Consider the following 27,152-nt stretch of genomic DNA (forward strand, 5'->3'; position numbering starts at 1 on the left):
CTTACTTTCTTTTTTGACCTCATCTATAAATATCTGTTTATAATCTTATGAAACTCGGTATTTAGGTTGGAGAAAAGAGGAGTTGTAACTTGAGCACAGTTATAGTTGTAGAGTAGAAAAGGAGGAAAATGCTGTTCATGTAACACTAGAGGGAAAGAAATTGGAGCAAGTAAAATCGTTCACATATTTAGGGAGCTTGTTAACATGGAATAGAAGCAGAATATCTATAGGAACAGCTTTCGGAAATATGAGAGAGCTTTTGCCATCTAAAGCAATCCCTATTAATTCAAGTTTGCGATGTGTTTTGTGTGGAATTTGGTGTCATACGGAGCTTAAATATGGACATTAAGAAAGAAAGATGCAAAGTATTTGGAATCTTTTGAAATATGGTTGTGGAGAAGAATGGAAAAAGTGAAGTGGACAGATAAAGTGAGAAATGACGAGTTGCTAAGAAGAGCAGGAGAGAACAGAGACCTGATTGAAACGATAATTGTAGTACTGAGTGTAATTATAATCATTTGAACCAGCAATTTGAATGTGGTTTTCAGCAGTACACGTTCACTCCCTTCCCCTCCTTTTCAGTAGTGGAGTGGCCTTCAGTACTACCCGTTTACTCCCTTCCCCTCCTTTTCAGTACTCGAGTGGCCTTCAGCACTACATGTTCACTCCCTTCCCCTCCTTTTCAGTGCTGGAGTGAGGCTTGGTGGTTTGTTTATGTCGGGCCACCATTTCTGTGCATCCGTGTACTTCCCCACGTTGGTGTCTCAGGGGTGTGCAGTGTACTCGCCTACCGACGACAGGCTCCAGTTACCTGTTCTGGTCTACATGTAGTGGTTAAAACACGTCGAGTGGGAGCATAAACTGTAAACGGAAGACATCTTCCAAATACAACGAGGAATGCTTATTCCTTTCACGACAGTGCCTTGCATGTTAAAAATATATCATACGTGAGAAGTTTGAAGTCGGGAGGTGCTATGAAGTATGTCATTTTCGTGACTACAAGGGCGTCACAGGAGAGAACAGGAAACCCCTTTATAGCCGAACTATCAAGTGCTGTTGAATCAGCAGCGTATTTTCTTTTGTTTATGTCGTTTTAACACGTTGTTTTGCTACAGAAGTGTAGCGGCATATTATTAGGCATTATTTCGCTTCATGATTATTCATGGGAGAGGTGTGCATGTTAAGTTAGTAAAAAAAGGCCTTTAATTTGTTCTTTATTACTTATAGCCTTTACAATAATTAGTTTTTCCTACTACACAGTGATTACAAAGCATGTTATTTCGCACATGATATCTAAACGCCATGTTGAACTCATTTAACTATGCGTGTCCTTATATGAAATAATATATGCATGTAATGTACGGAGTAACGTAGTCATGAACATATAATGTACACCCACTTCACTATTTTCATCTTATTCTGAATAACCTCCACCACTTTACAAATTACGTCCACCTTGCCTTCCTTCTCATCTTCCTGGAGTCCATAAACAAATATGGATTTCGTCCTTTCCTGGTTGCATACTTCTGCTTCTTTCTTCAACTTCAGCACGCCCTCTTCTAGATATTTTATTTTCCACCTTAACAGATCTACTTCGTTTCTACACGTTTTGTTCATCGTCTCTTCTGTCTTTGCTTCCAGCCATTTCTTCAAATTCCCTATCTCATTTGACTGCTGGCGTCAAAGAGAAAGACCTGCACCTGGCGAGCCGAACCCGTCCTGGGATATCCCGGCACTAAAAGCCATACGACATTCCATTTCATTTGACTGCTCTTTCATCATTTCCTTCATCTGGTCCAAGGGCAGGTTTCTTGTATAACTTTCCCCACTATCACCTTGATTGCTACCAAGTCTTCCCAGCTGAAATTGTTGCTGGTATTCGGGCCAGGGTTTATTTCCACACACACACACACACACACACACACACCCAATGAACAGAAGCAAAGCTATCACTGCTGCCACCAGTACCGCTCCACCCATATTTCCCAACTTTTGTTTTCTCTCCACACCATTCTTAGAATTCTTCCCCTACTTCCACTTCCACCTCCCGATAGTGGCCCGGTACTGTTCAACTCCCACCATACTTCACGGCACGCACTACGCTACACGTCCTCTCTCTCCGCTTGCTCAAGCTAGACTGTGTGTAATGTACGCCCCTCCAGGCTTGCGCTAACTGATAACGTCCTGGGCTAGCGCTCGTAACAGCTGTTTCTCATGCACTCAAACCCGTCAGTCAGCTCGTGAATTTGGCATGCCTGAATGTAGAGAGTATAGGGTACGTCTTGAAAGCTGAGCGTCAGCATGGACAAGAGCACACTGCGCGAACGACTGCAGTGTTTCTCGTCTGTTGTGCCACATATCGGCATTTTTTTTTTTTTTTCAGTTTTGGCTTTCGGTCTTAACAACCATTTAGCCAGCTGTAATTTTGTATGTTTCCGATTACTCATTATGAATTGACATTTTTTTATGTTTCTGATTATATTAATTATGAATTGACTTTGATGAATTGAACTTTATACATTTAAGACGAACACAAACACCCGAGCCGGAGAAATTATAACCAGACGAAGTTAAAATCACCAACCCGGCCGGGAATCGTACCTGGGACCCCAGTGACTAAAGACCAGCACGCTAACCATTTAGCCATGGAGCCGGACCATATCGGCATTAAAAAGGCATCGTGAGAATTCAAGAACAACCTTGCCAAACGATTGTGTGTTTCTAAAAGTAATGCATAGTACTGTAGACCAGGGGTTTCCAAATGGCAGCCCGCGGGCCGCATGTGGCCCGCGAAGCCATTTTTGCGGCCCGCGAGAAATAATGTGAAGAAAAGTCAAAAAAATATTTTATTAGCTCGTTGGAAAACGTATTAATTTTTATATACCTTATAGACCCAAGACATAACTAATTATTCTTTAATACCAGTTCTTCTTTTCAAGCATTCACTTATTCTCAACATATTTTTGATTTTAAAACATTTAAAATCCAAATTTCAAGTAATAATGCCATTATTATTGCGTCCACTGATTACATTTGATGGTTTCCGGAGACGCTGAGGTGTCGAAATTTTGTCCCACAGGAGTTCTTTTACGTGCCAGTAAATCTACCGACACGAGGTTAATGTATTTGAGGACCTTGAAATACCAGCGGACTGAGTCAGAATCGAACCTGCCAAGCTGGGGTCAGAAGGCCAGCGCCTCAACCGTCTCAGCCACTCAGCCCGGCTCTAAATTTCACTCTTTTATGTAATTTTAAAATATTTTTAAGCAATTAAAATGATCAAACCCTCATTTCAATTGAACTATACATGTTATTTCATAATGGTGCTTCTGTACTATTTGCAGAATTTTACGAAAATTGGCCTATTCAAGTGCGGCCCGCGAACATGACTAAGGTTTCCAAAATGGCCCTCGAGCCCTTACAAATTGGAAACCCCTGCTGTAGACAGTACAAAGTGTCCGACTCGTTGGCTGAACGGTCAGCGTACTGGCATTCGGTTCAGAGGGTCCCGGGTTCGATTCCCGGCCGGGTCGGGGATTTTAACCTTAATTGGTTAATTCCTACGGCACGGGGGTTGGGTGTATGTGTTGTCTTCATCATCATTTCATCACGACGCGCAGGCCCCCTAAGGGAGTCAAATAGAAAGACCTGCACCTGGCGAGACGAACCCGTCCTGGGATATCCCGGCACTAAAAGCCATACGACATTTCATTTCAGTACAAAGTATGCTTAAAAACGAAGCGCCAGATGGACCGCGATAGCACGCTCAGAGACCAATGAAGGCGCTCCTACGTCTGCGGCACTTATGAATACCGACGACAATGATCCGATTGCTAAAGTGGAACGTTAAGAGGGCTTCATGGATCCTATTGTTATGAAACGATAGCTGTAAAATAGACCGCGATCAATTTAGATCTGATGGTCAAGTGTGCGACCACTCTCGCACTTTTTCAGTCCTCCTCCATTGGTGGGAGACTTTACTGTAGAAACTTTGGCATATATGCCATAATTCTCAAATCACATGCCTATCCTTCATAAGATTTGTAACTATTATTGTAAGTATTTTAACGTCACGACGGCTCCGATCTTTTGGCCGTGATGGGTGAGAATAGACCAGGACTGGGAAAGAATCTGCTGTGGTCTTAATTAAGTTTCAGCCCCAGCACCGACAGTGGGGCTCGAATTCAACACCTCCCGAATGAAAGCTCACGACCACATGACTAAAACCGTGCGACCAACTCACTCGGTGAAATGAGAAAACATGAGAAACTATCTTCAGGTCTGCCGACTATGGGGTTCGAACACACCATCTCCCGAATGCTAACAGTTACGTGACTCAAACTGCGCATCCAACTCACTCAATACTTTGTAAGTAGTGCTAAGTTAGAATCTCAATAAACGAAACAAAATAAACCGAAAACACTTCCGGTTGTATCCGATACAGCCTAACCCAGATCTTTATGTGTTTAAAGTAATAATTCCCCCTTGGGTGCTAAATTTCAGGAACGTGTGGCAATATTTACAATTTGAACTTGTGTTGTTATGCATTTCCTTTTCTAAACATCTCAGTATATCGCGGGCTAGATAGTCTACATACAGTGAGTGTATTTTGTTATCCAAATAACCTTATTGTCTGGGATTGGAGAAAAATCTCCTTCTCCTCCTGGTTGGTCTATTACTCCTTCTTATTCTTCTTATTCTTCTTCTTCATCTGTTTACCCTCCAGGGTCTGTTTTTCCCTCGGACTCAGCGAGGGATCCCACCTCTACCGCCTCAAGGGCAGTGTCCTGGAACTTCAGACTCTGGGTCGGGGATACAACTGGGGAGGATGAGCAGTAGCCTACCTCACCCAGGCGGCCTCACCTGCTATGCTGAACACGGGCCTTGCGGGGGATGGGAAGAGTGGAAGGGATAGATAAGGAAGAGGGAAGGAATTGGCCGTGGCCTTAAGTTAGGTTCCATCCCGGCATTTGCCTGGAGGAGAAGTGGGGAAACCACGGAAAACCACTTCCAGGATGGCTGAGGTAGGAATCGAACCCACCTCTACTCAGTTGACTTTCCAAGGCTGAGTGGACCCCGTTCCAGCCCTCGTACCACTTTGAAATTTCGTGGCAGAGCCGGAAATTGAAGCCGGGCCTCCGGGGGTGGCAGCTAATCATACTAACCACTACACCACAGAGGTGGACCTATTATATTTGCCTCGAAATAATAACACAAGGAACAATCGCGGTGGATAAAATGGGGAAAATAACGAAAAAAATTCTTAGTTCATTGAAAGTAATTGACATAAGCAGTTCCCACAATAAGCTAAAAGCGCGCGAGTATGACCCACTTTCAGACCCTTCTCAATTTTCCTTCACTCACACAATAGATCAATTTCTTGGCTGTAAGACGTGGCCTGCATTCTGTCGAGAAGTAAACATCAGTTTGCAGCACCGCAGATCAGCGTGCCCCAGGGGCCTGTATTAAACCCTCTTATATTTCAGCATGCCTGACCCATAGCAAATACAACTGGTGGGCTGCAGATCTTTCACATCTGTCACGGTTGCATTTGACGTGACCTACCTGAAGAACAAATGGACAAACGGATAAATTGAAATGGAATTTGTGTTCAGCGAGCAGATACGGTTTTTGAGCAAAATAGTCACGTACGAGGGGTGTGAACTTGTTGAAAACAATGGTTCTCACGTTTATCTGCAATGACTACCAATATTATTTAATGCTAGCACAATAACCATGTATGCGAAATGTATATCGATAACAGATGTGCTAGAAGTTCAGGATAGTTACAATTAACAAACATTTATATTTTAAAACTAAAATCACTTTCATTAGAGAGGAAACAAAGTCATGTCATAACAGCCGTAATGGGCCTTGGTCTACCAAGCAACCGCTGCTCAGCCCGATTATGAGGAGATGCGTGATCAACGCGACGAATCTCCTTGCCGAGCGAATTGGCCGTGCATGTGTGATCTTATATTCGGGAGAGTGGGACCGAATCCCACCATCGCCAGGCCTAAAGATGGTTTTCCGTGGTTTCCCATTTTCATAATAGGTACCTTAAATAAGAACACGGCCGCTATCTTCCCAAACTTAGCCCTTTCCTTCCGTTGGGAGATAGCGGCAAAGATCGAATAGAAAAAAGTTGCTACATCTGAATCTCACCCTCTGTATGATCACCAGACAGCTTGTCCACGTTTGACTTCAAGGTAAAATTTCCTCAGAATAACGGTGGCTCTCATAGGGACTGCACACCAAGCCCAAATTTGCAAAATGGCGAGGGACGTTCAAACGCTCAGACGAATGGCTGACTCCAGTCGAAGAACTAACTCCTGGTCAAGCAGAAGGTTGGATAACGCGGAAATCTTCCAATAGATTGCAATCAGGCGTTAAAAGATGCAAATCTAACCTGTTGGAGTGGGGTATTCGCGTAGACTCGCCGTTATGTGATTGTGGTTCTCCACAGACAACGCCCCATCTTTTCCAATGCAAACTGTGTCTAATTAGATGTACTATGGAAGACCTCATGCAAGCAACACCTGAATCCCTGAAAGTGGCTAACTACTGGTCAGCAACCATATAAGTTTGTTCTTCTGCCATGCTCTGTGACTTTTATACCCTTCCATTGTGGTTCGTCATTTCTAAAGACAGTCTACACATTAACGAATCAACGCAGCATCTACTTTTCCAAGCACCGTGCTCGACAGGAAGTCACCTATATAGTCCAGATCTATCACATTGGGATATTTTTAATGTTGTATGTATGTATGTTCAGTCTTCAGCCCTAAGGTTGGTTGGATCCTCAACAGCTCCGCCATCAGCTGTCATAGATGGCCTAGGCATCACTGAAGAGGCGTACTAGGGAAATGAGGAGTGAGGTAGTTTCCCGTTGCTTTCCTCACCGAGCCAGAAGTTGCTATTACATATCAGTTTGTCAAGCCCATTGAAATGCATGCACCAACCGACCCTATGAGCAACATTTTCACGCCATTCATAGCAGGGACTGGCTGCATAAGGAATGGCATTACTAGCATCGTTCATACCTCAGTCACTTTCATATTGTCAAAGCCAAGGATAAGACACAGATCAATGAAAGTAACAAAATTGCTCTAGCCCATACCAGAAGACATGGTGCACTGTAAACACTAGGTCCGGCCAGCAAAGGCAATTTTTAATGTTATGATTTCATGGTTCAGGGTACTTACAGGAGTTAGACAAGGCTGTAATCTTTCACCTTTGCTGTTCGTAGTTTACATGGATCATCTGCTGAAAGGTATAAAATGGCAGGGAGGGATTCAGTTAGGTGGAAATGTAGTAAGCAGTTTGGCCTATGCTGACGACTTGGTCTTAATGGCAGACTGTGCCGAAAGCCTGCAGTCTAATATCTTGGAACTTGAAAATAGGTGCAATGAGTATGGTATGAAAATTAGCCTCTCGAAGACTAAATTGTTGTCAGTAGGTAAGAAATTCAACAGAATTGAATGTCAGATTGGTGATACAAAACTAGAACAGGTCGATAATTTCAAGTATTTAGGTTGTGTGTTCTCCCAGGATGGTAATATAGTAAGTGAGATTGAATCGAGGTGTAGTAAAGCTAATGCAGTGAGCTCGCAGTTGCGATCAGCAGTATTCTGTAAGAAGGAAGTCAGCTCCCAGACGAAACTATCTTTACATCGGTCTGTTTTCAGACCAACTTTGCTTTACGGGAGTGAAAGCTGGGTGGACTCTGGATATCTTATTCATAAGTTAGAAGTAACAGACATGAAAGTAGCAAGAATGATTGGTGGTACAACCAGGTGGTAACAATGGCAGGAGGGTACTCGGAATGAGGAGATAAAGGCTAATTTAGGAATGAACTCGATGGATGAAGCTGTACGCATAAACCGGCTTCGGTGGTGGGGTCATGTGAGGCGAATGGAAGAGGATAGGTTACCTAGGAGAATAATGGACTCTGTTATGGAGGGTAAGAGAAGTAGAGGGAGACCAAGACGACGATGGTTAGACTCGGTTTCTAACGATTTAAAGATAAGAGGTATAGAACTAAATGAGGCCACAACACTAGTTGCAAATCGAGGATTGTGGCGACGTTTAGTAAATTCTCAGAGGCTTGCAGACTGAACGCTGAAAGGCATAACAGTCTATAATGATAATGTAATGTAATGTAATGTAATGTTATTTTGTTATATATTTGTCTTTTGGTTTTACAGTTTATATTTATATGTTAGTGCTTTTGATACGATAAATAAATTAATTAATAAATCCTTCCGTTGCCGAAAACATTCGATGTGTCACTGCGACCTTAAATAAGTGGCAAAAAAATGAATCTCATCAGCCGTTATATTTGACTTTCTAGGCCGCGGCCGCTATCTCACCATCGAAGGCTTGGACAGAATAGACTTCAAATCAGCCCCTGATCCAGGCAAAAATCCTTGACCTGGCCGGGAATCAACTTCGGGGTCTCCAGATAAAAGACAGGCTTGCTTCTGCTAGACTGCGGCCAGCCTAACGTAATCAATAGAACTGAAAGTCTATTAAAGGATTACCTATGAAATTTGTTTAACGAAGGCTCAACACCGTTCGAACTTTACTTTGGAACGGTGGAAAACTCGGTTTAGTTTAGGACTTGGCCGGGAGTTTGACTGGATTACCTTCCCGTCTCCGTGCGCTATCCTGTAGAAATCCCACCCAAAGTCACCAGGAATAGAACTCGGGACACTTGAGTTGGGAGCTGAGTAGCTATCCCGCTTAGTGATACCTGTATTATGAATGCATTTCGTAGGTCCGTGAAATTCCCCAATAAATAACCAAGAAATTATGTTTTGTTAATCAACTATCGGTACAGCTTCATTCTTGGAAAGAGCGCAGAATGCTCTTCTGTAGGAACAGAGATTTATCAACAATCTTTCACCTCCCACATACATCCTGGTCGACTCAGCTAGCTAATTAAATGGGTATCAGAAGAGTTTCCACCATTAGTAAATTGTCTCTGGAGCAGTGGCCGGTCCGGGCACTACGCTGACCAGTGACCTCTCCTTCTACACCGGAAATGAAACCTCACATTACACATAACTACAAGTCTTAAGATCACAAGAACCTTACGGCTGGCTCCGTAGCATAATTGGTTCACAAAGCTCAAGGCAGCCAGATCGAGTCAGATTCATTCGGTTGACTTTTCAATACAACTTCAGGAAGTACATTCACCTTTCAAGGTGAAAAGAAATTAAATTTGTATATTTACAATATTAAACTGGCATGAATTTTCACCTTCATATCTCTAAAAAAAAATTAGATACCTATACAAAATGAGCAGATTTTTTTTATTTTAAATGTCCTCCCATGTGTTCTGAGGTGGTGGGCATTTAAATCAACTCCAACCTGTCGTCTACATTTATGCTTGTTTTCTCGGAACCGTACCTTTTTAAACAATTTACACCATAACTTCTATAGTTTTGAAGGTAATTGCATGAAAATTTGCATGACTGCCCATCCCACTGTTGCCTACAAAACGTAGCACTAAGGTAGGAAGGAGAAGGAAAGCAAGCCAAGATGCCGGTAGCCAGCCCATGTTGTGTTGAGCTTGACCTGAACAGGAGTGGTTTTAATCTTTTCGTTTTTTGTTGTTGTTTTGTTTTTGTTTTTGCTATTTGCTATTTGCTTTACGTCGCACCGAGACACGCATAGGTCTTATGGCGACGATGGGATAGGAAAGGCCTAGGAGTGGGAAGGAAGCGGCCATGGCCTTAATTAAGGTACAGCCCCAACATTTGCCTGGTGCGAAAATGGGAAACCACGAGAAACCATGTTCAGGGCTGCGCGATCCTAACCGCTCAGCCAACTCGCCCGGTAGAACAGGAGTGTAGCAGCCTGTCTGTAGACTTCTGTTGTTCACGTACGACTAGCTTGTCTTGCCTCCTCTCCAGGCTGCTATTACTACTCAGTGGTTTTATTCCTCTCCTGAAGGGGAAGGCGACCCTCTCAGACGGTGACGCCGTCTCTCAGACCAGGAGATTCGCGGTGAAGGTGAGAGGGGTGGCGGCCGTGGTCTATGAAAAACCACGGGAAACTATTCTCAGGACAACCGACGATGGGAACCAGCCCATTTCCATCTCCCGAATGCAACCGCGGTCATCGCTCCTCTGCTCGGTTGGTCGGTCGGAGTGCAGAGCTTTTGGAGCACGGACCAGCCGTAGAGCAACCGCCGACGCTTCAGGCAAGCACAAGCAAATCAAAATTCTGCTCTCAACCTCACCTTGGCCGCGTGTTAATACAAGGAGCGTCTCCACATGTACCGGGTGTCCACAGTTAAACTGACAGTGTTCAGCGCTGTTAAAAGTATACTAGACAGGTTTGGATTCGGAAATTATTGGGAGAAGGACCTCGAGAGGTTGGAGGTATCTACGAGTAAACTAATCATTATACGACTTAGGGATATTCAAAGACAGTGGTTGATATCCGAATGTTGGAGCAAGGCGACCCTCTCAGAGTTCAATTGGATAAGGCAACTCTAACAGTATCCTCTAACAGTTGTAATGGAAACAACTACTTCACCAGATTAGGGTTAGCTGAGGAGCACGGTAGTTCAGTGGAACTATCACTATCATCAAAGTGACGTTGATTCGGATCTAGTCAGTGGATATAATATTTTGAAAATAAAATAGCGTAAATATTGTGAATGTAAAGAGAAGAGAAACCCGAGGCTTGATATGGTGAACGATGGGAATTTATAATAAGGGATGGATTAGTGGGAAGGATACAGTAAGATGCCTTCTTTGTAGTGAACATAGAGAAGAATTTCACATGCTGAAATCCTGTAAAGAAACCCTAGCGGTTAGAAGGAAATTTTCGAATAGCAAAGAACAACATACTGTATGATAAGTGAGGATGAGGATGGCTATATAATTATTAGGATGATATGCAAAGAATGGTATAAGCCTAGTAATCTCAGTAAGTTATTAATTGTAATTAGAAATGTATATAGAAGAAAGTTGCAAGATCCTGTAATGCGGGTAGGGCAGATTACGGATGGATGTTTGAGTTATGAACCGGTTAGTTAAGAATCTGTGAATAGTGGTAATTAGTATAGTGAGTATTAGTATCACTGTATTTTCATTGTTGTTGTTAGTACTCCATAATGTAATTGTTAAATTGCATGTAATGGGTCAGGGTCCAATAGATGGAATGCTTCTTCCTCAGCTGCTGGTGTTCCGTTGTTGTAGGATGAGAATATTCATTCACTCATTCACTCATTCAATCATTCAGTACCCCTATTCATTCACTCATTCATTACCCCATACATTCGCTCATTCATTCATTTATTCAATAATGAGGACTCTCTCCGCAGTTACTGGGAGTGAAGAGTTTCTTTGCTTTTCATGCATGCATGAGCATTTAATTATCCATTCATGCATTCATTCTAAATCCATTCATGCATTCATCCATCAACTCATTCAATTTGGAGTGCTCTCTCCTCAGTTGGTGATTATCCGTGACTGGGAGAGAAGTGTTTATTCATTGATGCATGCATGACAATTCAGACTCGAAGTTATTCATTAATTAATTCATGCATTCATGTAGCCATTCAGTTATTCAGTTCATGTATAGTGGTTGTTGAATTTGGAGGAGAACTCTGCACAGACTTATGACAAATAAATATTTGCCTTTAATCTCTTTACACTAGTTCTATGTGCTCTTCAGCATTTTACTAAGTGTAAATTACGTTGCAATAAGAAATATAAAATAAGGACGATAGGTGTTACTTTCTAGACATTTAAATAAAACGCCACACATGACGAATGAATGAAAGAAAGATGCAATTGGGTCCCAGTTCTATTACTGGAATTAAATATAGCTTCTGATGTAGCCTACTACGCATAGTTATTAAGCATTCTTGAAACCCTCAAGAATATTGACTCTAGAAAATATGATGACAGTAGACCCTATCATAAAAATGTATCCTTAGCACATAAATGTTGATTTGAGATACGTACGACTTTGGACATATCTGACGTTGTTATACCTTGTTGTGTCAGTCTTCCGTAGATGCAGAACGTGCTCATTACCCTTGAAAACTGCATATCATTATGATAACCTCCTTGTATCAGTATCCTCTAACAGTTGTAATGGAAACTACTACTTCACCAGATTGGGGTTAGCTGACAAAGGTGCCCATAGGAAAGTTTGTAGGGGGGGGGGGACCTAGACCTAGGGGTATATAGTAATTTTAATATTTTGGAAGATGAATGGCGACTTGTATTCCACGGTAGAATACCGCCCACGGTATCCCCTACCGCTCCTACGTAATACCGACTTTTAAATCATTTTCTTGAAAGAAAAACACCTGACTACATTAGATTTTTTCCTTTCCCTGAGAGCTAGGGGGAGGGGTGCGTCCCCCCCTTGCCCCCAGGTATTGGCGCCCTTGACAGCTAAGGAGCACGAAAGTTCAATGGAACTATCAGTATCATCAAAGTGACGTTCGTTCGGATCTAGTCAGTGAATATAATATTTTGAAAATAAAATCTGTCTCATTACAAAACAAACTACTCGTTGTGTATGCAGCCTATTATGGACCTTGACCTGCCAGGACGACTGCTGCCCAGCCATATATAATTGGCTACATTGCTTAATTTTCATCACTGCCGGGCTGAGTGGCTCAGACGGTTAAGGCGCTGGCCTTCTAACCCCAACTTGGCAGGTTCGATCCTGGCTCAGTCCGGTGGTATTTGAAGGTGCTCAAATACGACAGCCCCGTGTCGGTAGATTTACTGGCACGTTAAGGAACTCCTGCGGGACTAAATTCCGGCACCTCGGCGTCTCCTAATACCTTAAAAAGTAGTTAGTGGGACGTAAAGCAAATAACATTATTATTATTAATTTTCATCACTGGCTCCGCTGCCCCCAGGAGCTCGTCAGTTGGTCTTACGAACATGAGTAGATTTCGTTTCAGTCACTCCAGAAGCAAACCTTTACACAAGACAGGAATTTATCCGAGGGCTTTGTAGCAAAAAATAAAGCAGGCATCCTACTGCTACGCAATGGGGCTGTGTGTCCTTCTGATTCCAATTCTGATTTTTTTATCCAAAGCTTATTATCACAATATATGATTTGGCTATATTTCAGAGGATTAGGTGATTATAGTGTAGTTGTTTAGTTGCTAGCTTTCCACCCGGACAGCTGATGTTCGAATTTTAATGGATCCTGGCTTGAAATTTTAAGCTGAAAAATCACGGCCAGGCTGAGTGACTCGGGTGGTAGAGTGGCAGCTTGAACCTCACTCAGTCCGATGGTATTTGAAAGTGTTCGAATGTGTTAGAATCGTTTCGGAAGATATTCTAGCACATTTAAGAACACTCGTGGAACAAAATTTCAGGCACCTTGACGCTTGCAAAGACCGTGAAAAGAGTGGGATGTAGAAACAATAGCATTGTAATGAAGAATCATGTGGCGTCAGAAGAAGGCATTCGGCTTTGAACCTCCTGTCCAAGCCCAATATATATTAGTGGATTATGATTAGCGGTCACAGACTGTACACTTAGATAGCATACAGGATGAACAGAAGAAATAACGGAAAATCACTACAGTGGCCGAGTGAGAATTGTGTTCCCGAGTCGGGGTGCATTGGTCGAGCGCCTGCACTGTACTTTTAGATGTTAGGGTTAGATCAAATTAAACTCATGATTTTCCTTCTGAACTCAATATCTGAGCGAGATTTAAATGAAAAATCAGCACATCCTTTCAAAGGTCACTTTCACGAGAGAATAGTCGCATGTTGAACTTCACCTATATTACGTTGAAAGTTATTTAATTTAACATCATACGCCTGTCTTCTTCAGTAGATTTCACTGACATATTTCTAATAGCAGAGGCCGTTACAGCTGGACTCCCCAGAGATTATCGGAAATGGTCCCCAGCCCACTTTCCGCTTTCAGGCATGCTGCAAATAGACAAAAAGAATTTTACGAGACTAGCAAATTTTATTCGTAAGAAATGATCCTATCGACTCATCGTTCATTTTCAGTGCCAGCATGTTCAGTAGTGTGTATAAGTAGATATTAACTATTTTAGTGCATATTTCGATATTAATTCCCATTTCGACGGAACTATGAATGCACATCGAAACATCGTTTCTTTAAAATTTGAAGCGTTGTACCTGAAACTACCTACTTTCTCAAGAGAAATGGGTATGAACAAAGGATGCCCACAATTGACAGACGTGTTCTTCAGCAAGGGAGTAGCCTTGATGGGAAATTAATAGCTACTGTTTTCTGCTCCAAAAACATAGCAAGAATAAAATATAAATGTATCATTTTTTATTAGACATTAATAAGTATTGCCGATAGAATTCACTATCTAAATACGTAGTATACAGCATAGCGTTTTTGTCTGTATATTTAGAATTTTCAGCTAATTCATTGTTTTATCTCGGGTGAGAGACAAAAAATTTTCCACCTTCGTTTTAGGCCTATATACTATTTCTGCCCTTTTGTGGAAATATCAAGTGAGATAAACGGAAGCATTGACATGTATGTTGATATTTGTGTGGAACACATAGGCTAATGGAAAGAAAACTAGGACACAAATTAATACAGCATTGCTAAGTAGAGAGGAAGTGAGGTTAGAGGAAACCCTTCAGAATATTTCCAAAACGGTTACGAAAGTTACTGGAAAACGCCCTTTGAACATTATTGTACAGATCATTATCTGGTAGTACGAGCCATTCATGGTATATCTCTGGAAAACATTTCCTAATATTTCCTCACATTGGGAAATAATAATAATAATAATAATAATAATAATAATAATAATACGAAGAGAAGAAGAAGAAGTCAGTGATGCGGTTCTACTGAGTGTGGTTCTTTCCGGGAGTATTCCTCACTCATTAAGTTACCGGGCGCCGCGTATATCCTAGCCCTGTTAATTATAACCTTGGTGCATACACAACCCGGAGGTTCCCAGTTCGATTCTTGGCCAGTCGAGGAATTTAAATTCTGGACTGAACGGTGAAACGGAGCGCAGTCAGCCTCGAGAGACCAACTGCGGAGCTGTCTGATATGAGAAGCAGTGGAACCAGTAACGTGAGCCAAGCAATAAGGCTGGGGATGTCGTGACGCTGACCACGCGACATGCAATAATCAACATAATATCCAACTGGTCAGGTTTTGTTTGTTTGTTTGTTTGTTTTTTTGTTTACCAGGCGAGTTTGCTGCGTGATTCAGATCATATAGCAGTGAGTTTGCATCCGGGAGATGACGGATTTGAACCCCACCCTCGACAGCTCTGAAGATGTTTTTCCATGGTTTTCCATTTTCACACCGGGAAAATGCTGGTGGTGTACCTTAAATAAGGGCACGACCACTTCCTCCACAATCCTAGCCCTTTCCCATCCTTACGTGGCCGAAAACCTTCCATTCTTTGTGGGACGTTGAACACTAGGAAAATATAGTTTTTAAGGTAACTCGTTTGTTCTTTGCCTGTACATACATCGCATATCCACCGCTTGTCGGACACCCAGCAACACATTCAAAACAAGGAGTCACTTTTACAGAGCTCGATAGCTGCAGTTGCTTAAGTGCGGCCAGTATCCAGTATTCGGGAGATAGTAGGTTCGAACCCCACTATCGGCAGCCCTGAAAATGATTTTCCGTGGTTTCCCATTTTCACACCAGGCAAAAGCTGGGGTTGTACCTTAATTGAGGCCACGGCCGCTTCCTTACTACTCCTAGCCCCTTCCTGTCCCATCGTCGCCATAAGACCTATCTGTGTCGGTGCGACGTATGCGACGTAAAGCAACTAGCAAAAAAAAAAAAAAAAGAAGAAATCACTTTGCCCCTAGGCCCTGAACTAACATGAACAGCATCATCACACTGGATACTGTTAGTTGAGATGTGTTATGTCTCCTGGTGCCATTCATTTCCGCTAGACGGCATTGTACCGAGCTCGATAGCTGCAGTCGCTTAAGTGCGGTCAGTATTCAGTATTCGGGAGATAGTGGGTTCGAACTGCACTGTCGGCAACACTGAAGATGGTTTTCCGTGGTTTGCCATTTTCACACCACGCAAATGCTGGGGCTGTACCGTCATTAATGCCAGGGCCACTTCCTTTCCACTCCTAGCCCTTTCCTGCCCCATCGTCGCCATAAGCACTATCAGTGCGACGTAAAGCAACTTCTAAAAAAATAGATAGTATTGCTACTGAAATTGTAAAAAATATAACCTGTCTACGAAGGGTACAACTACTACTAGTTACCTAAAGAAGTTTATATTATTCTTGACATCTTCTATATAAACTGTAGGTCTTTATATATTTATGTACATTACTTTATCTGTTTACTTTCCAGGGTTGGTTTTTCCCTCGGACTTAGCGAGGGATCCCACCTCTACCGCCTCAAGGGCAGTGTCCTGGAGCTTGAGATATTGGGTCGGGGGAACTGGGGAGGATGACCAGTATCTCGCCCAACCGGCCTCGCATGCTATGTTGAACAGGGGCCTTAGTGGGGGATGGAAAGATTGGAAGGGATAGACAAGGAGGAGGGAAGGAAGAGGCCGTGGCCTTAAGTTAGGTACCATCCCGGCATTTGCCTCGAGGAAAAGTGGGAACCACGGAAAACCACTTCCAGGATAGCTGAGGTGGGAATCGAATCCACTCTACTCAGTCGACGTCCCGAGGCTGAGTGGACCCCATTCCAGCCCTCGTATCATTTTTCAAATTTCGTGGCAGAGCCGGGAATCGAACCCGGGCCTCCGGGGGTGGCAACTAATCACACTAACCGATACACCACAGAGGTGGACATGTACATTACTTACTGTTTGATTTTAATTTAATAACAACACAACCATCAGCACTGTTTTAACACAACGGCTTTGATATTTTATGATGATTATAATTCAAAATTATTTTTACACATTTTACCTGATAAGTCATTTATGTATTGAAATTGGTGTATATAACAATGTTGTTTAATATTATTATGTCCTGCTCCATGGCTAAATGGTTAGCGTGCTGGCCTTTGGGTCACAGGGTTCCCGGGTTCGACTCCCGGCAGGATCGGGAATTTTTACCACCATTGGTTAATTTCGCTGGCACAGGGGCTGGATGTATGTTTAGTCTTCATCATCATTTCATCTTCATCACGACGCGCAGGTCGCCTACGGCGTCAAATCAAAAGACTTGCAACTGACGAGCCGAACGTGTCCTCGAGCCCTCCCGGCTCGAAAAGCTATACGCCATTTCATTTCATTTTCATGATTGTTATTATTATTATTATTATTATTATTATTATTATTATTATTATTATTATTATTTTACTTTACGTACCACTAACTACGACGGTTTTCGGAGATACTGAGGTACTGAACTCTTTTCCCTCAGGAGTTATTTTACATCGTAGCGGTAAATCTACCGACATGAGGTTGGCGTATGCCAGTAGTTTCAAATACCATAGGACTTAACCGGGATCAAACTCGTTTATTTGAGTTAAGAAGACCACAATCTCAGCGTCCCTAATAAGATGAGTCATTGGAAGGACTGTGAAAACCATACTATTATTATTATTATTATTATTATTATTATTATTATTATTATTATTATTATTATTATTATTATCGACAGAAGGCTGACATTTGAGCACCTTCAAATTCGCGATCGAGCTCGTCAGTTTGGGCTCAGAAAGACAGCACTCTACTGTCTGATTCCTTAAACTGAGTATTCTCGGTCGTTCATTAATGTGGTTAACTTTGATATACCTAGCCTATAACAAGGATCAGGAGAGAAAGGGATCCAACACTCCTGCACAAAGAAGATGGCTGAGGAAACAGATCACCGGGGCTAATACGGCACTTGTTTGCTACCAACGTAAGGAAATAAATACCGCTCAAGTACATCCTGTCTTGACAACCACAGTTGTTACTTTCATAAAATAGAATTTTTCATGAAAGGAAGACTCTTCCGATAGTAAACCAGCAACATAGCAAAGTTCCTGGCATGTACATCAAAAGTACAGGATGACCCAAAAGTCAGTTAACATTTGACGAGGCAATACTTTACGAAATATTGGAAGTAGAAAGGTAATAGTTGACACACATGACTGGCATGACATGGGGTTTTATTGACACCAAAATAAAGTAAATAAAGCTTCATTAACAGTGCCTTTTCTGGTAACGTCAATGTGGCGTGATTGCAGGCGCTCTTAGGGAAGGTTTTCATTCCCCTCCCCGAAGGGGAGGGGCGGGTGACGCCTTCTCTCTGGCCAGGAGATTCGGCGGGTTTGGTGGATTGTTGGAGTCTGTGAGAGGGGGGATGGGGCTTTGATTCGGTGAAGGAGTGGTGGGGGGTATCGACCTCTTGGCTAAGTGCTTTCTTGAATTTCAAGTTTGTACAACTGAATTTCGGTTTACATGGTTTTGTGTTTTTACATTTGCCCTTACATGGTAGCAATATAGAGTTACTGTTGATCTTTTACAATTTACAGTTGATAGAGTATCCATAACCCCCTTTTATTTTCTTATCTTATTTTTTCCTAACTTTATTGGGCATTGTTCTGATGGATTGCATATCCATATGTGGCTGGGAGGCGTGACCAGTCTTAAGGAGAATAATCGATAGGAAGAGCTTTGTGGATTACAACCTTTTACCGGTGAAGCGACGATATTTACAATTTTCAAAGAGTACATTATTTACAATATTTGCATGGATTTAATTCTGGATATTTACAGTTTGTTTGGGTACGGATGATTCTGTGTGTTAATATTTATAATTTTTATGGTATACACGGGTATAGCTTTACAATATTTACCTAGTTATTTACATATTTACATAGTTTTGAGACTGGGTGTTAATAGTTTGTCTAGATACAATTGGTTCATAGATTATTTACCGTTTCTTGTATTTGTTTGGTTGTTGTGAACTGACTTCTGAAACATATGAGAATATGTTAGTACAATTGTTTTCATTGATATTGTTTGTTTGATGGAGGGGAAGAATTTGACGAGGGCTCACAGGGTCTTATGCCGTTGTTTGGGTGTCTTGCTGGGGGTGGGTTGGAGGTTGCGGTTTTCAGGGGATTATGGGAGTTGGGGTGGTGGGATTGGTGTCACAGCTTCTATCTATCCTGTGTGGCACCACCTACGGGTGGGGGGAGAGACCGGTAAAGGTGGAACGGTGTTTGGGTGAAGTGGGGTTGGTGGTAGGGGGAGGGGGAGGGGTCCGCGGAGGAGTTGGTTGAGTGATGGATTGTCGCGGTCTAGGGATCGGCTGTAGGATTGTTAGAATTGTGTAAGGATGTAGGAGTCAAGAGGTGGAAAGGGGAATATGTCGAGGAGGTCAGCCGTGGGGCAGCGGAAAGGGAGTCAGAGGACGTGGCGGACTGTGCGGCGTTCGATGGCGAGTAGGGAGTGGTACAAGTTCGGGTTAGAGTTGGCAACGGCCGCCCAGATGATGAGGCCGTAGATGATCGGGGGTCATACGAAGGATTTGTAGGTGTAAAGGAGGTGTAAGGATTTGAGACCCCACCGGGTCCCGGCTAGGCGGCGCACTAGTCGGGCTCGGGCGGCAGTCTTGGTTTTTTATGACGCTCTCTCTCACGGCAGCTCCTTTTATACCGTACACGGGTCTCATGCGGCATCATTGACGTGTTGCTGTCCAGAGCCATCCGTTGGCCTGTGTGTGCACTGATTGTTGGTGTCAATAATACCATGTCGTGTCAAGCATGTGTGGCCACTTGTACCTTACATCTTGCTGTCCAGCGCCATCTGTTGGTCATTTTGAGTACTTTATTTTGGTGTCAATGAAACCTCACGTCATTCCAATCATGTGTGTCAATTATTACCTCTCTACCTCCAATATTCCGTGAAGTATGGCCTCGTTAAATGTTAACGCACTTTTGGGTCACTCTGTACATCGCAATTATTTATATACTGGTAATCGTTCTATTACGAAAAGTTTTCTCGTCACTTCAACGTTCGCATTTTACTTTAATTTTCTTCTTGTAGATTAATACATGCTTGATTGTTGTAGATTATAGTGATATTCATAGTCTATAAGCTCAGACATTGCGTACGTTTACCAAGACTGTCGGTCTCGCATAACCTTATTCTGTCATACATTCCTTCCCGACCATGAATCCATTGCCCTAATGACAATGGAACAGGATCAAGGAAATCTAAGCACAAAATACACGGTTTTGTCTTTTAGACATATATACACTCATTTGTTCAAAGACGAGGAACTGAATCAAGTGCATACAGTACACACGTGTTCTCTCCCACTAGACCTACATGTGGTACTGGCGATTAATTTTTCAGTTTCTGAACGCGTTGATAATCGTAATAAACGCTCGCCCTATAAACACGTACCATTCAAACCATAGTACTTACGAAATTCTATCCCTATAATTAAAAAAAAAAATTCTTACGAAACAGAATAATATATCGTGTACGTTCACCACATAAAGACAACATATCATGTCATTGTAAGCTTGTAGGAACCATGACTCAAAGTAAATTGTTTCCTGCTATGAAACACAGAATTTTTTTGCTATTTGTTTTACGTCGCACCGATACAGATAGGTCTTATGGCGACGATGGGACAGGAAAGGCCTAGGAATGGGAAAGAAGTGACCGTGGCCTTAAGGTACAGCCCCAGCATTTGCCTGGTGTGAAAATGGGAAACCACGGGAAACCATCTTCAGGGCTGCCGACAGTGGGGTTCGAACCCACTATCTCCCGGATGCGAATTCACAGCTGCGCGCTCCTAACCGCACGGCCAATGAAACACAGATTTAAGGAGGGAAACGCTCAATACGGTTTGTATATTTCACAACATCATTTTTTAATTTCAGTACTAGGGAAAATTCAGGATGTAAGTTCCCCAAGAGGAAAAGTCCTCTCAGTTTTAATTACTGTGTTAACTGGGTGAAAAGACCTCATGGGATCACTGTCTATGTGAAATTCCAGTAGAAAGTCTTTTTCGCAACTATCGTATGTTAGTAATTTTTTAATTATAGCCAAGCTTCCCTTCCCCTCACATTTCGTCTCCGCGTGTGTAATTGACTCAGTGGAAGAAAATTCCCGTTTTCATTAGTTGCTTAGGTCCAAGTTTCCCGCTCCAAGTCGCTTTCGATATTCCATATTGAGTGTCGGGGGCTTGGTGTAGAGCAGTTTCGCTCACGCATGGTTACATCGCAAGCCGTGAAGGTCAATGACTGGCGAAGGTCTGCCAATCGGTGTCGATCACTGCGGCGATACCCGCGGATAGAGGAAAGTGAGAAGTCTGGCACAATAGTAAGTGGAACAAATGTCAGGACTCAGTTAAGGTGGTCGCCAATCCACGCTCACAACTTAAGAACCCGTGAGGCCTCTTTTAGTCGCCTCTTACGACAGGCAGGGAATTCTGTGATTGTCATTACCTTATCTAAGTTGTTACATCATTATTTCCAGAAAACTGCATCCTATGGCGAGATATTTAATCATATCTACTGTACGACTTGTTATTGTTTTTTATCACTCATTTTTATCCATTGACATTATTGGTAATCAAGCAAGTGTAGGCCTACTTGTATAGGCAATACAACATTGGTCCTAGACTAGTTTGTTATCTGTAAGCGGTGGTTGCTAGATTTTCTAGCTTCATCCAACCAAGCAACAATGTGACATGCCCCAGGAATGCTGTGCAATTGTATTTGAAGTTAGCGAATGTATCAGATACCTGCTTAAAACAGAGTCGTGGCTAAACTCCACAGAGCGGAAGAAATTTGTCCGATTGAGAACCACAGTCGACTCAAAAATGCTTATGGTATCAATACCGTTGAAATCAGTACAGTCAGAATCACAGACATGTTTATCTCTCCTAAAAGTTGGACCTCTTCCACTTTACCCTTATGATTATCAAGAGTGCTGGATAACCTCACAGCCACTACAACGGTGGTGCCGGTACATAAAACAGTATTTATTTCACATCTGGAAGATAAATAACCTATTTCTCCTGTACATATAAAAAATATGTCAAAGATCGACATACCCATTCGTCTCAAACATAACCTACTGTAGCTTACACTGTCTAACACAAAACTTGATCGACTGAAAATTTTTAAGTTCCAGGGTACAAACTTGACCGGAAATAAAGAGCACGTTATTAATTTCTTGTTTAGTTACAATAATAGACCTACTTAGAGTTTTGTCTATACTTAGCCAATAAGAGGGTGTATTTTTATGCTTTTAGAACGAATATAAATGATTGCCCTAACCACTTGTTAGTGTCCTAAATAAGAACTAAGCAAGTTTATTGTGTGAACTGTACAATAAATTATCACCATATCGCGTTCAGGCCCAGACTCAGTGAATCTCGCTTATTCTCGTCCGTCGTTAGTTTCCAATGGCAATCTAACTCAGGTCTTCATGTAGTCAGTCACTCCACCTTTTCCACATTTCCTCGGTCTACCGCAGGAAACAAAATCCATCAGGCTTACAGGAAAATGTATATTAATGATTATATATTAAATATTTCAGCCCGCCTGGTGGCCGTGATCGTTAAAGCGCCAAGTCTATATGATATGACACCATGGTTAGCCGGTTCGAGTCCATTGGTTGAAAAAAATCATCAGAATGTTGGCCGGCAGGGTAGCCGACGTGGTGGTATACCATTTCTAATCACTAGCTTGCGTGCCAAAAGCCAAGATTACGTTCCAAATCTCTCCGCAGTGCTCATATGGAGTGAGAGCATATGACGTTCGTGATGGTGATTCGTCTGTCGGATGGAGACGTAAAGCCTTGAGCAGACCCCTTGGTGCTATTCGACAGGAGTAGGCGATGTGCCGGTACGAGGTTTCATCCTCTCCCTTCCTACTATCATATATCACGCCATGCCGGGCTGAGTGGCTCAGACGGTTGAGTCGCTGGCCTTCTGATCCCAACTTGGCAGGTTCGATCCTGGCTCAGTCCGGTGGTATTTGAAGCCTCGTGTCAGTAGATTTAGAAGCACATAAAATAACTCCTACGGGACTACATTCCGGCACCTCGGCGTCTCTGGAAACCGTAGGAGTATTTAGGTGGACGTAAAGCCAATAACATTATTGTGATCACGTCATTAATTTCATCTCATTTAAATCTTCTGATGAGGTTGACGTAAGGAAGGGTTTCTCTAAGAGGTCGAGTATGAAGTAAGATGAATTTTTGGAGCGTTATGTTACGACCGGATGCCCTTCCTAACGTTAACCTCATGAGAGGAATTAATGGGATGAAATGAAAAATTTGATATATGACAGTAGGAAGAGAGAGGCTGGCGCGCGGTGCCGACACACAGCCTAGTGCTGTCGAATAGCAATAAGGGGTCTGTTGAAGGCTCGACGTTCCCATCCGACGGACGAATCACCATTAACAGTGGCATATGCCCTCACTCCATACGAAAATTGCTCAGTGGTTTGGAATTGACTCGAAGCTTTTGGCACGCAACCTAGTGATTAGAAATGGTAAAGCCTAAACACCTCCCCGACCCTGCCAGCCAACATTCTACTGAAAATGGAAGTTTTGTGAGATAAGTGAAAATTTCCCTAAAAAGGAGTGAATGAAGTCGGATTATAAAATATTTTAAATCAAATGCTTCATTTGTTTCATTATTATAAGAACGTGCGGTATACTGCGCATGTTTTCATGAAAACGGTTTGTGTGCTCCACGGGGTGCGCATATTAGGTATGTGCTCTGCTCAGCTGATGCTGTTACTTTAGAGTCATGCATTGGTAATGTCCTCTATAGTTCATATGCCCGAAGGACGGCTTGAGTGTGGTTACTTGAGGATCCGGTCGGCCGTGATTAGGGCAGAGATAGCAAGCACGGCCCCCTGAGGCTAGTCAGAGTGCACGATATTGGCTTTGACATGAGACGGCCTCCTGTGTCTACAGCCACTCAGCGCCGCTGTTTCCTCCAACGGCCCCCCGTAGTAAACCGTCAGCGAGAGACGAGCGGACAGGCAGGCGCGGGCGGCTACACCTGACGCGCCCCCCCAGTCGACTGCAGCACGCCGAGCTGACAGGATGCCACCGCGGAACGCTTGCTACACACTGTCGAGTACTATCCGAGTGTAACATTTCCTGCTTAAAGCATGCATCTTACGTCTCCGTCGAATGTTAGTGGCTCTCGTTAATTTAGTGACGTGATGGTCTGCATCATTTGAAAGTTCTTTCTGAAGTACTAATTCTCTATCATGGTGCTAGAAGTTCTTGCTAGTGTGTCACACTTTGCAGGTAAAGTATGTAATTCTATATAAATTGCTGGTAAAAATCATAACTATTCAATGGAAGGAAATATTAACAGACTCGTTAAGCAATTAGGTGCACTTTTTGCGTTGAAGCCTGAATAATCACATAAGTAAGTTTCATTCATTTACGTCTTCTAACTGCGATCTTGTGAGCGAAGAAGTAGCCAGACAATAGTTATTTACCTTTTGCTGGATCATATTACCAAGCACCTTGACTACAGTGATATAATTCACAGTTTATCGTAGAGGAATAAAAGTTGAAATATCAACATTTGCATTTTCAGATTAAAATCAATTCTTGACCACAGATTTTCCTTCTTTCTCCTTATGGAGAGGAAACAGTTTCTGATCAGATTCACAGGATTGTATCTCCTCTTCCCGATATTAAATTGTTCAAAATTTTTATCTGCGAAGAGAAATATGATACCTATAAATATCACAAAACTATAACTCGTTTTCTTGTCTGAGTACAGTAGTGACCATCGTGGAGATGCCATCGGCTACTATTTATCCTTCACCTTAACTGCTCGCCACTTCAGTCAGGAAATACTTTAAAATGTAACCAATGGTTGAAGTACTAGCGACATCATCATTCAGGATAACGGTTGAAAGAAATTACATGCCTCGATACTCGGTTAGGTCAGCAGTAAAATTTTGTTTCACAGAACCGTTTGCGAATGTTTCCACTGAACGTGTGCCACTAATCAACTTTCTTCATAAACTCCAGGAGTGGTCTTAACGATCTTTACCTATTTGTTTTGTTTGTCAGATAAAATTCGCAGGACTGTATCACCTCTTGTTGATGTTAATAATCCAATGGTTTTTTCTGTAGTCAGAAATACGACACACATAAATATTACAAAATTGTAACTCATATTCTGGATTGATTAGAGACCTGTATTATTTTGTCGCACAATCTACAGCTACTTATATCTTCTTTTTTCTCCTAGAGTTCTTCTTTCGTTTCTTTTCGGCTCACACAGCCTTATATCTCGCAGATGATCTGCCATTATTATCCTCAAAAGATCAAATAACACATCGCTGTGCAATATTCTATATCTCCTCGTAAGTATACTTTACAAGACACCTGCGATTGTATTTATTTAAAAAGACTTGCTGCTAAGCAGCTTACAAAATTCTAGATCCAGAGCCGTAATCCCCTGTCGAAGGCAGGCTTAGTCCACCGTTTGTAACGCAAAGGACGACATGACGAACAGGTGCAAAGGTTTCGTTCAGTATGTGGTTTTATGCTGAGTTATCTTGTATATATTTCAAATTCACTATGAAAATATTGCTGAAAGAATAATTTCAGGCCGAGGAAAGTGGCAGCCACGACATTGTTGCAGTCGGATGTGACGGTGCCAGGAACCACGTCGGTCTCTATGTTCCTATGCTTATTTCACTCGCTTCTCTCAGAAATGAGGAATAAGTTTTAGTTAAGACAGACTGTAGCATATCTGATCCGATTTCGTTTTCTATGCTCAAGATTGCGCGATCGAATTCCTGCACGGTCGGTTGACATTCAAGAGTGCTTGAATGTGAGAGACCCGTGTTAGTATATTTCATTATAATTTGAGGAGCATATTTTATGGCAGTTCCGATACTTCGGAGTGTTTTCAAAATGTAGTTGTTGAAAATATTTAGGCGCATAGCGTTATGTGTTTAATTTAGACTCTTGGAGCGTAGTAAAACATATTTCGTTAGTTTAATAACAGTTGTTCTTCAGTGCATGTAAATGAAGTTTTCAGAGTTTTCTATGCCAAATGGGAGCGGATAATCCTGTAACTCGGCTCCTTAGCTGAATAGTCAACATAGTAACATTTAGTTGTCTGGTTAATTCCTCTTGCTCAGGGACTCTGTGTTTTCATTTGTTTCAACATACGCCTTCATTTACATACAACACACGCTATAAACCATCATAGAAACATGTAGTGAAAACATCCCTCTTCATATGGTTGGCGCCAGGAAAGGCATTCGGCCATAAAACAGAACTGAATCTGTAAGATGTGCCAATCCCAGTTAATTAGTAAAGAATCCAGGAAGAAAAAGAATCTCGTAGATTTTCTATCCATTACTAGGACAGAAGTTCCTACCACCACCATCAATGTACAATTCACTACAAGCTCATGGAATTTTGTAGACACCAGTGTGCTTTGTCTAACTGACTTTTAGTTTGACCAGGAAATGTCTGGGTCTTACAGAAGTTATAATGATCATATCACATATTGTCACAAAAAGTCTTGAAAACGCCAAGTATTGCATCTGGTGATAAATAACAATAATAATCATATGAACTCAGCCACCCTATACAGGTATGTTTACTTGACACAATGATTTGGGCTGCATGCTTGCCAAATTCAGCGTTCCGTTATACCCTACTAGATGGCAAGGAAACTGCAAGTTTTTTGGCGACAGCTAACTGAGATCGGACTAATTAAACACCAGATGTGTCACCAGAGACATTATAAATGTTTACTTCATGTGGCTATTGCTAGACCAGTGCAGCCGTTGTAAGGCAGACCCTCCGATGAGTGTGGACGGCAACTGCCGTGAATGGGAAACTGCGTGTTTGTTTGGTGTGGGATTATGTGGTATGTGAGTTTCAGGGGATAGCAGACACCCTGTCTCTGGGCTAAGGGGATTCAACGTTTAAGATGTAAATCCCTCGATCCAGCCGGGAATCGAACCCGGCACCTCTAGGACTGAAGGCCAAGATGCTGACCACTCAGCCATGTAGCCGGACATTCACATGTTTACATCGTACGGCATACAAATATATTTTTTCACCCTTAAAATTTCGATTAGGAGGTATGAACCGGCGATATTCGCATCCGACAGACTGTACTCTACCCCTGATCTGCGCTAAGGGAAATATTCAAAAACTATGTTTCGTTTGACAGTACTCCTT

The 27,152-nt window shown here is 42.3% G+C and overlaps 1 protein-coding gene across 2 annotated transcripts in view; it reads left to right on the forward strand.

Annotated features, from left to right (window-relative positions):
- Nucleotides 1-24,015: 24,015 nt before the first annotated feature.
- Nucleotides 24,016-27,152, forward strand: part of Syt4 (Synaptotagmin 4) — a 413,267-nt gene continuing 410,130 nt past the window's right edge. For both annotated transcript variants that reach the window (XM_067137157.2, XM_067137158.2), the window contains exon 1: nt 24,016-24,230. In XM_067137157.2, the coding sequence (XP_066993258.1) occupies nt 24,191-24,230 (40 nt within the window). In that variant the 5' untranslated portion in view covers nt 24,016-24,190. The remainder of the gene's footprint in view (nt 24,231-27,152) is intronic.

Source organism: Anabrus simplex, chromosome 1, assembly GCF_040414725.1.
Source record: "Anabrus simplex isolate iqAnaSimp1 chromosome 1, ASM4041472v1, whole genome shotgun sequence".
NCBI classification, from domain to species: Eukaryota; Metazoa; Arthropoda; class Insecta; order Orthoptera; family Tettigoniidae; genus Anabrus; species Anabrus simplex.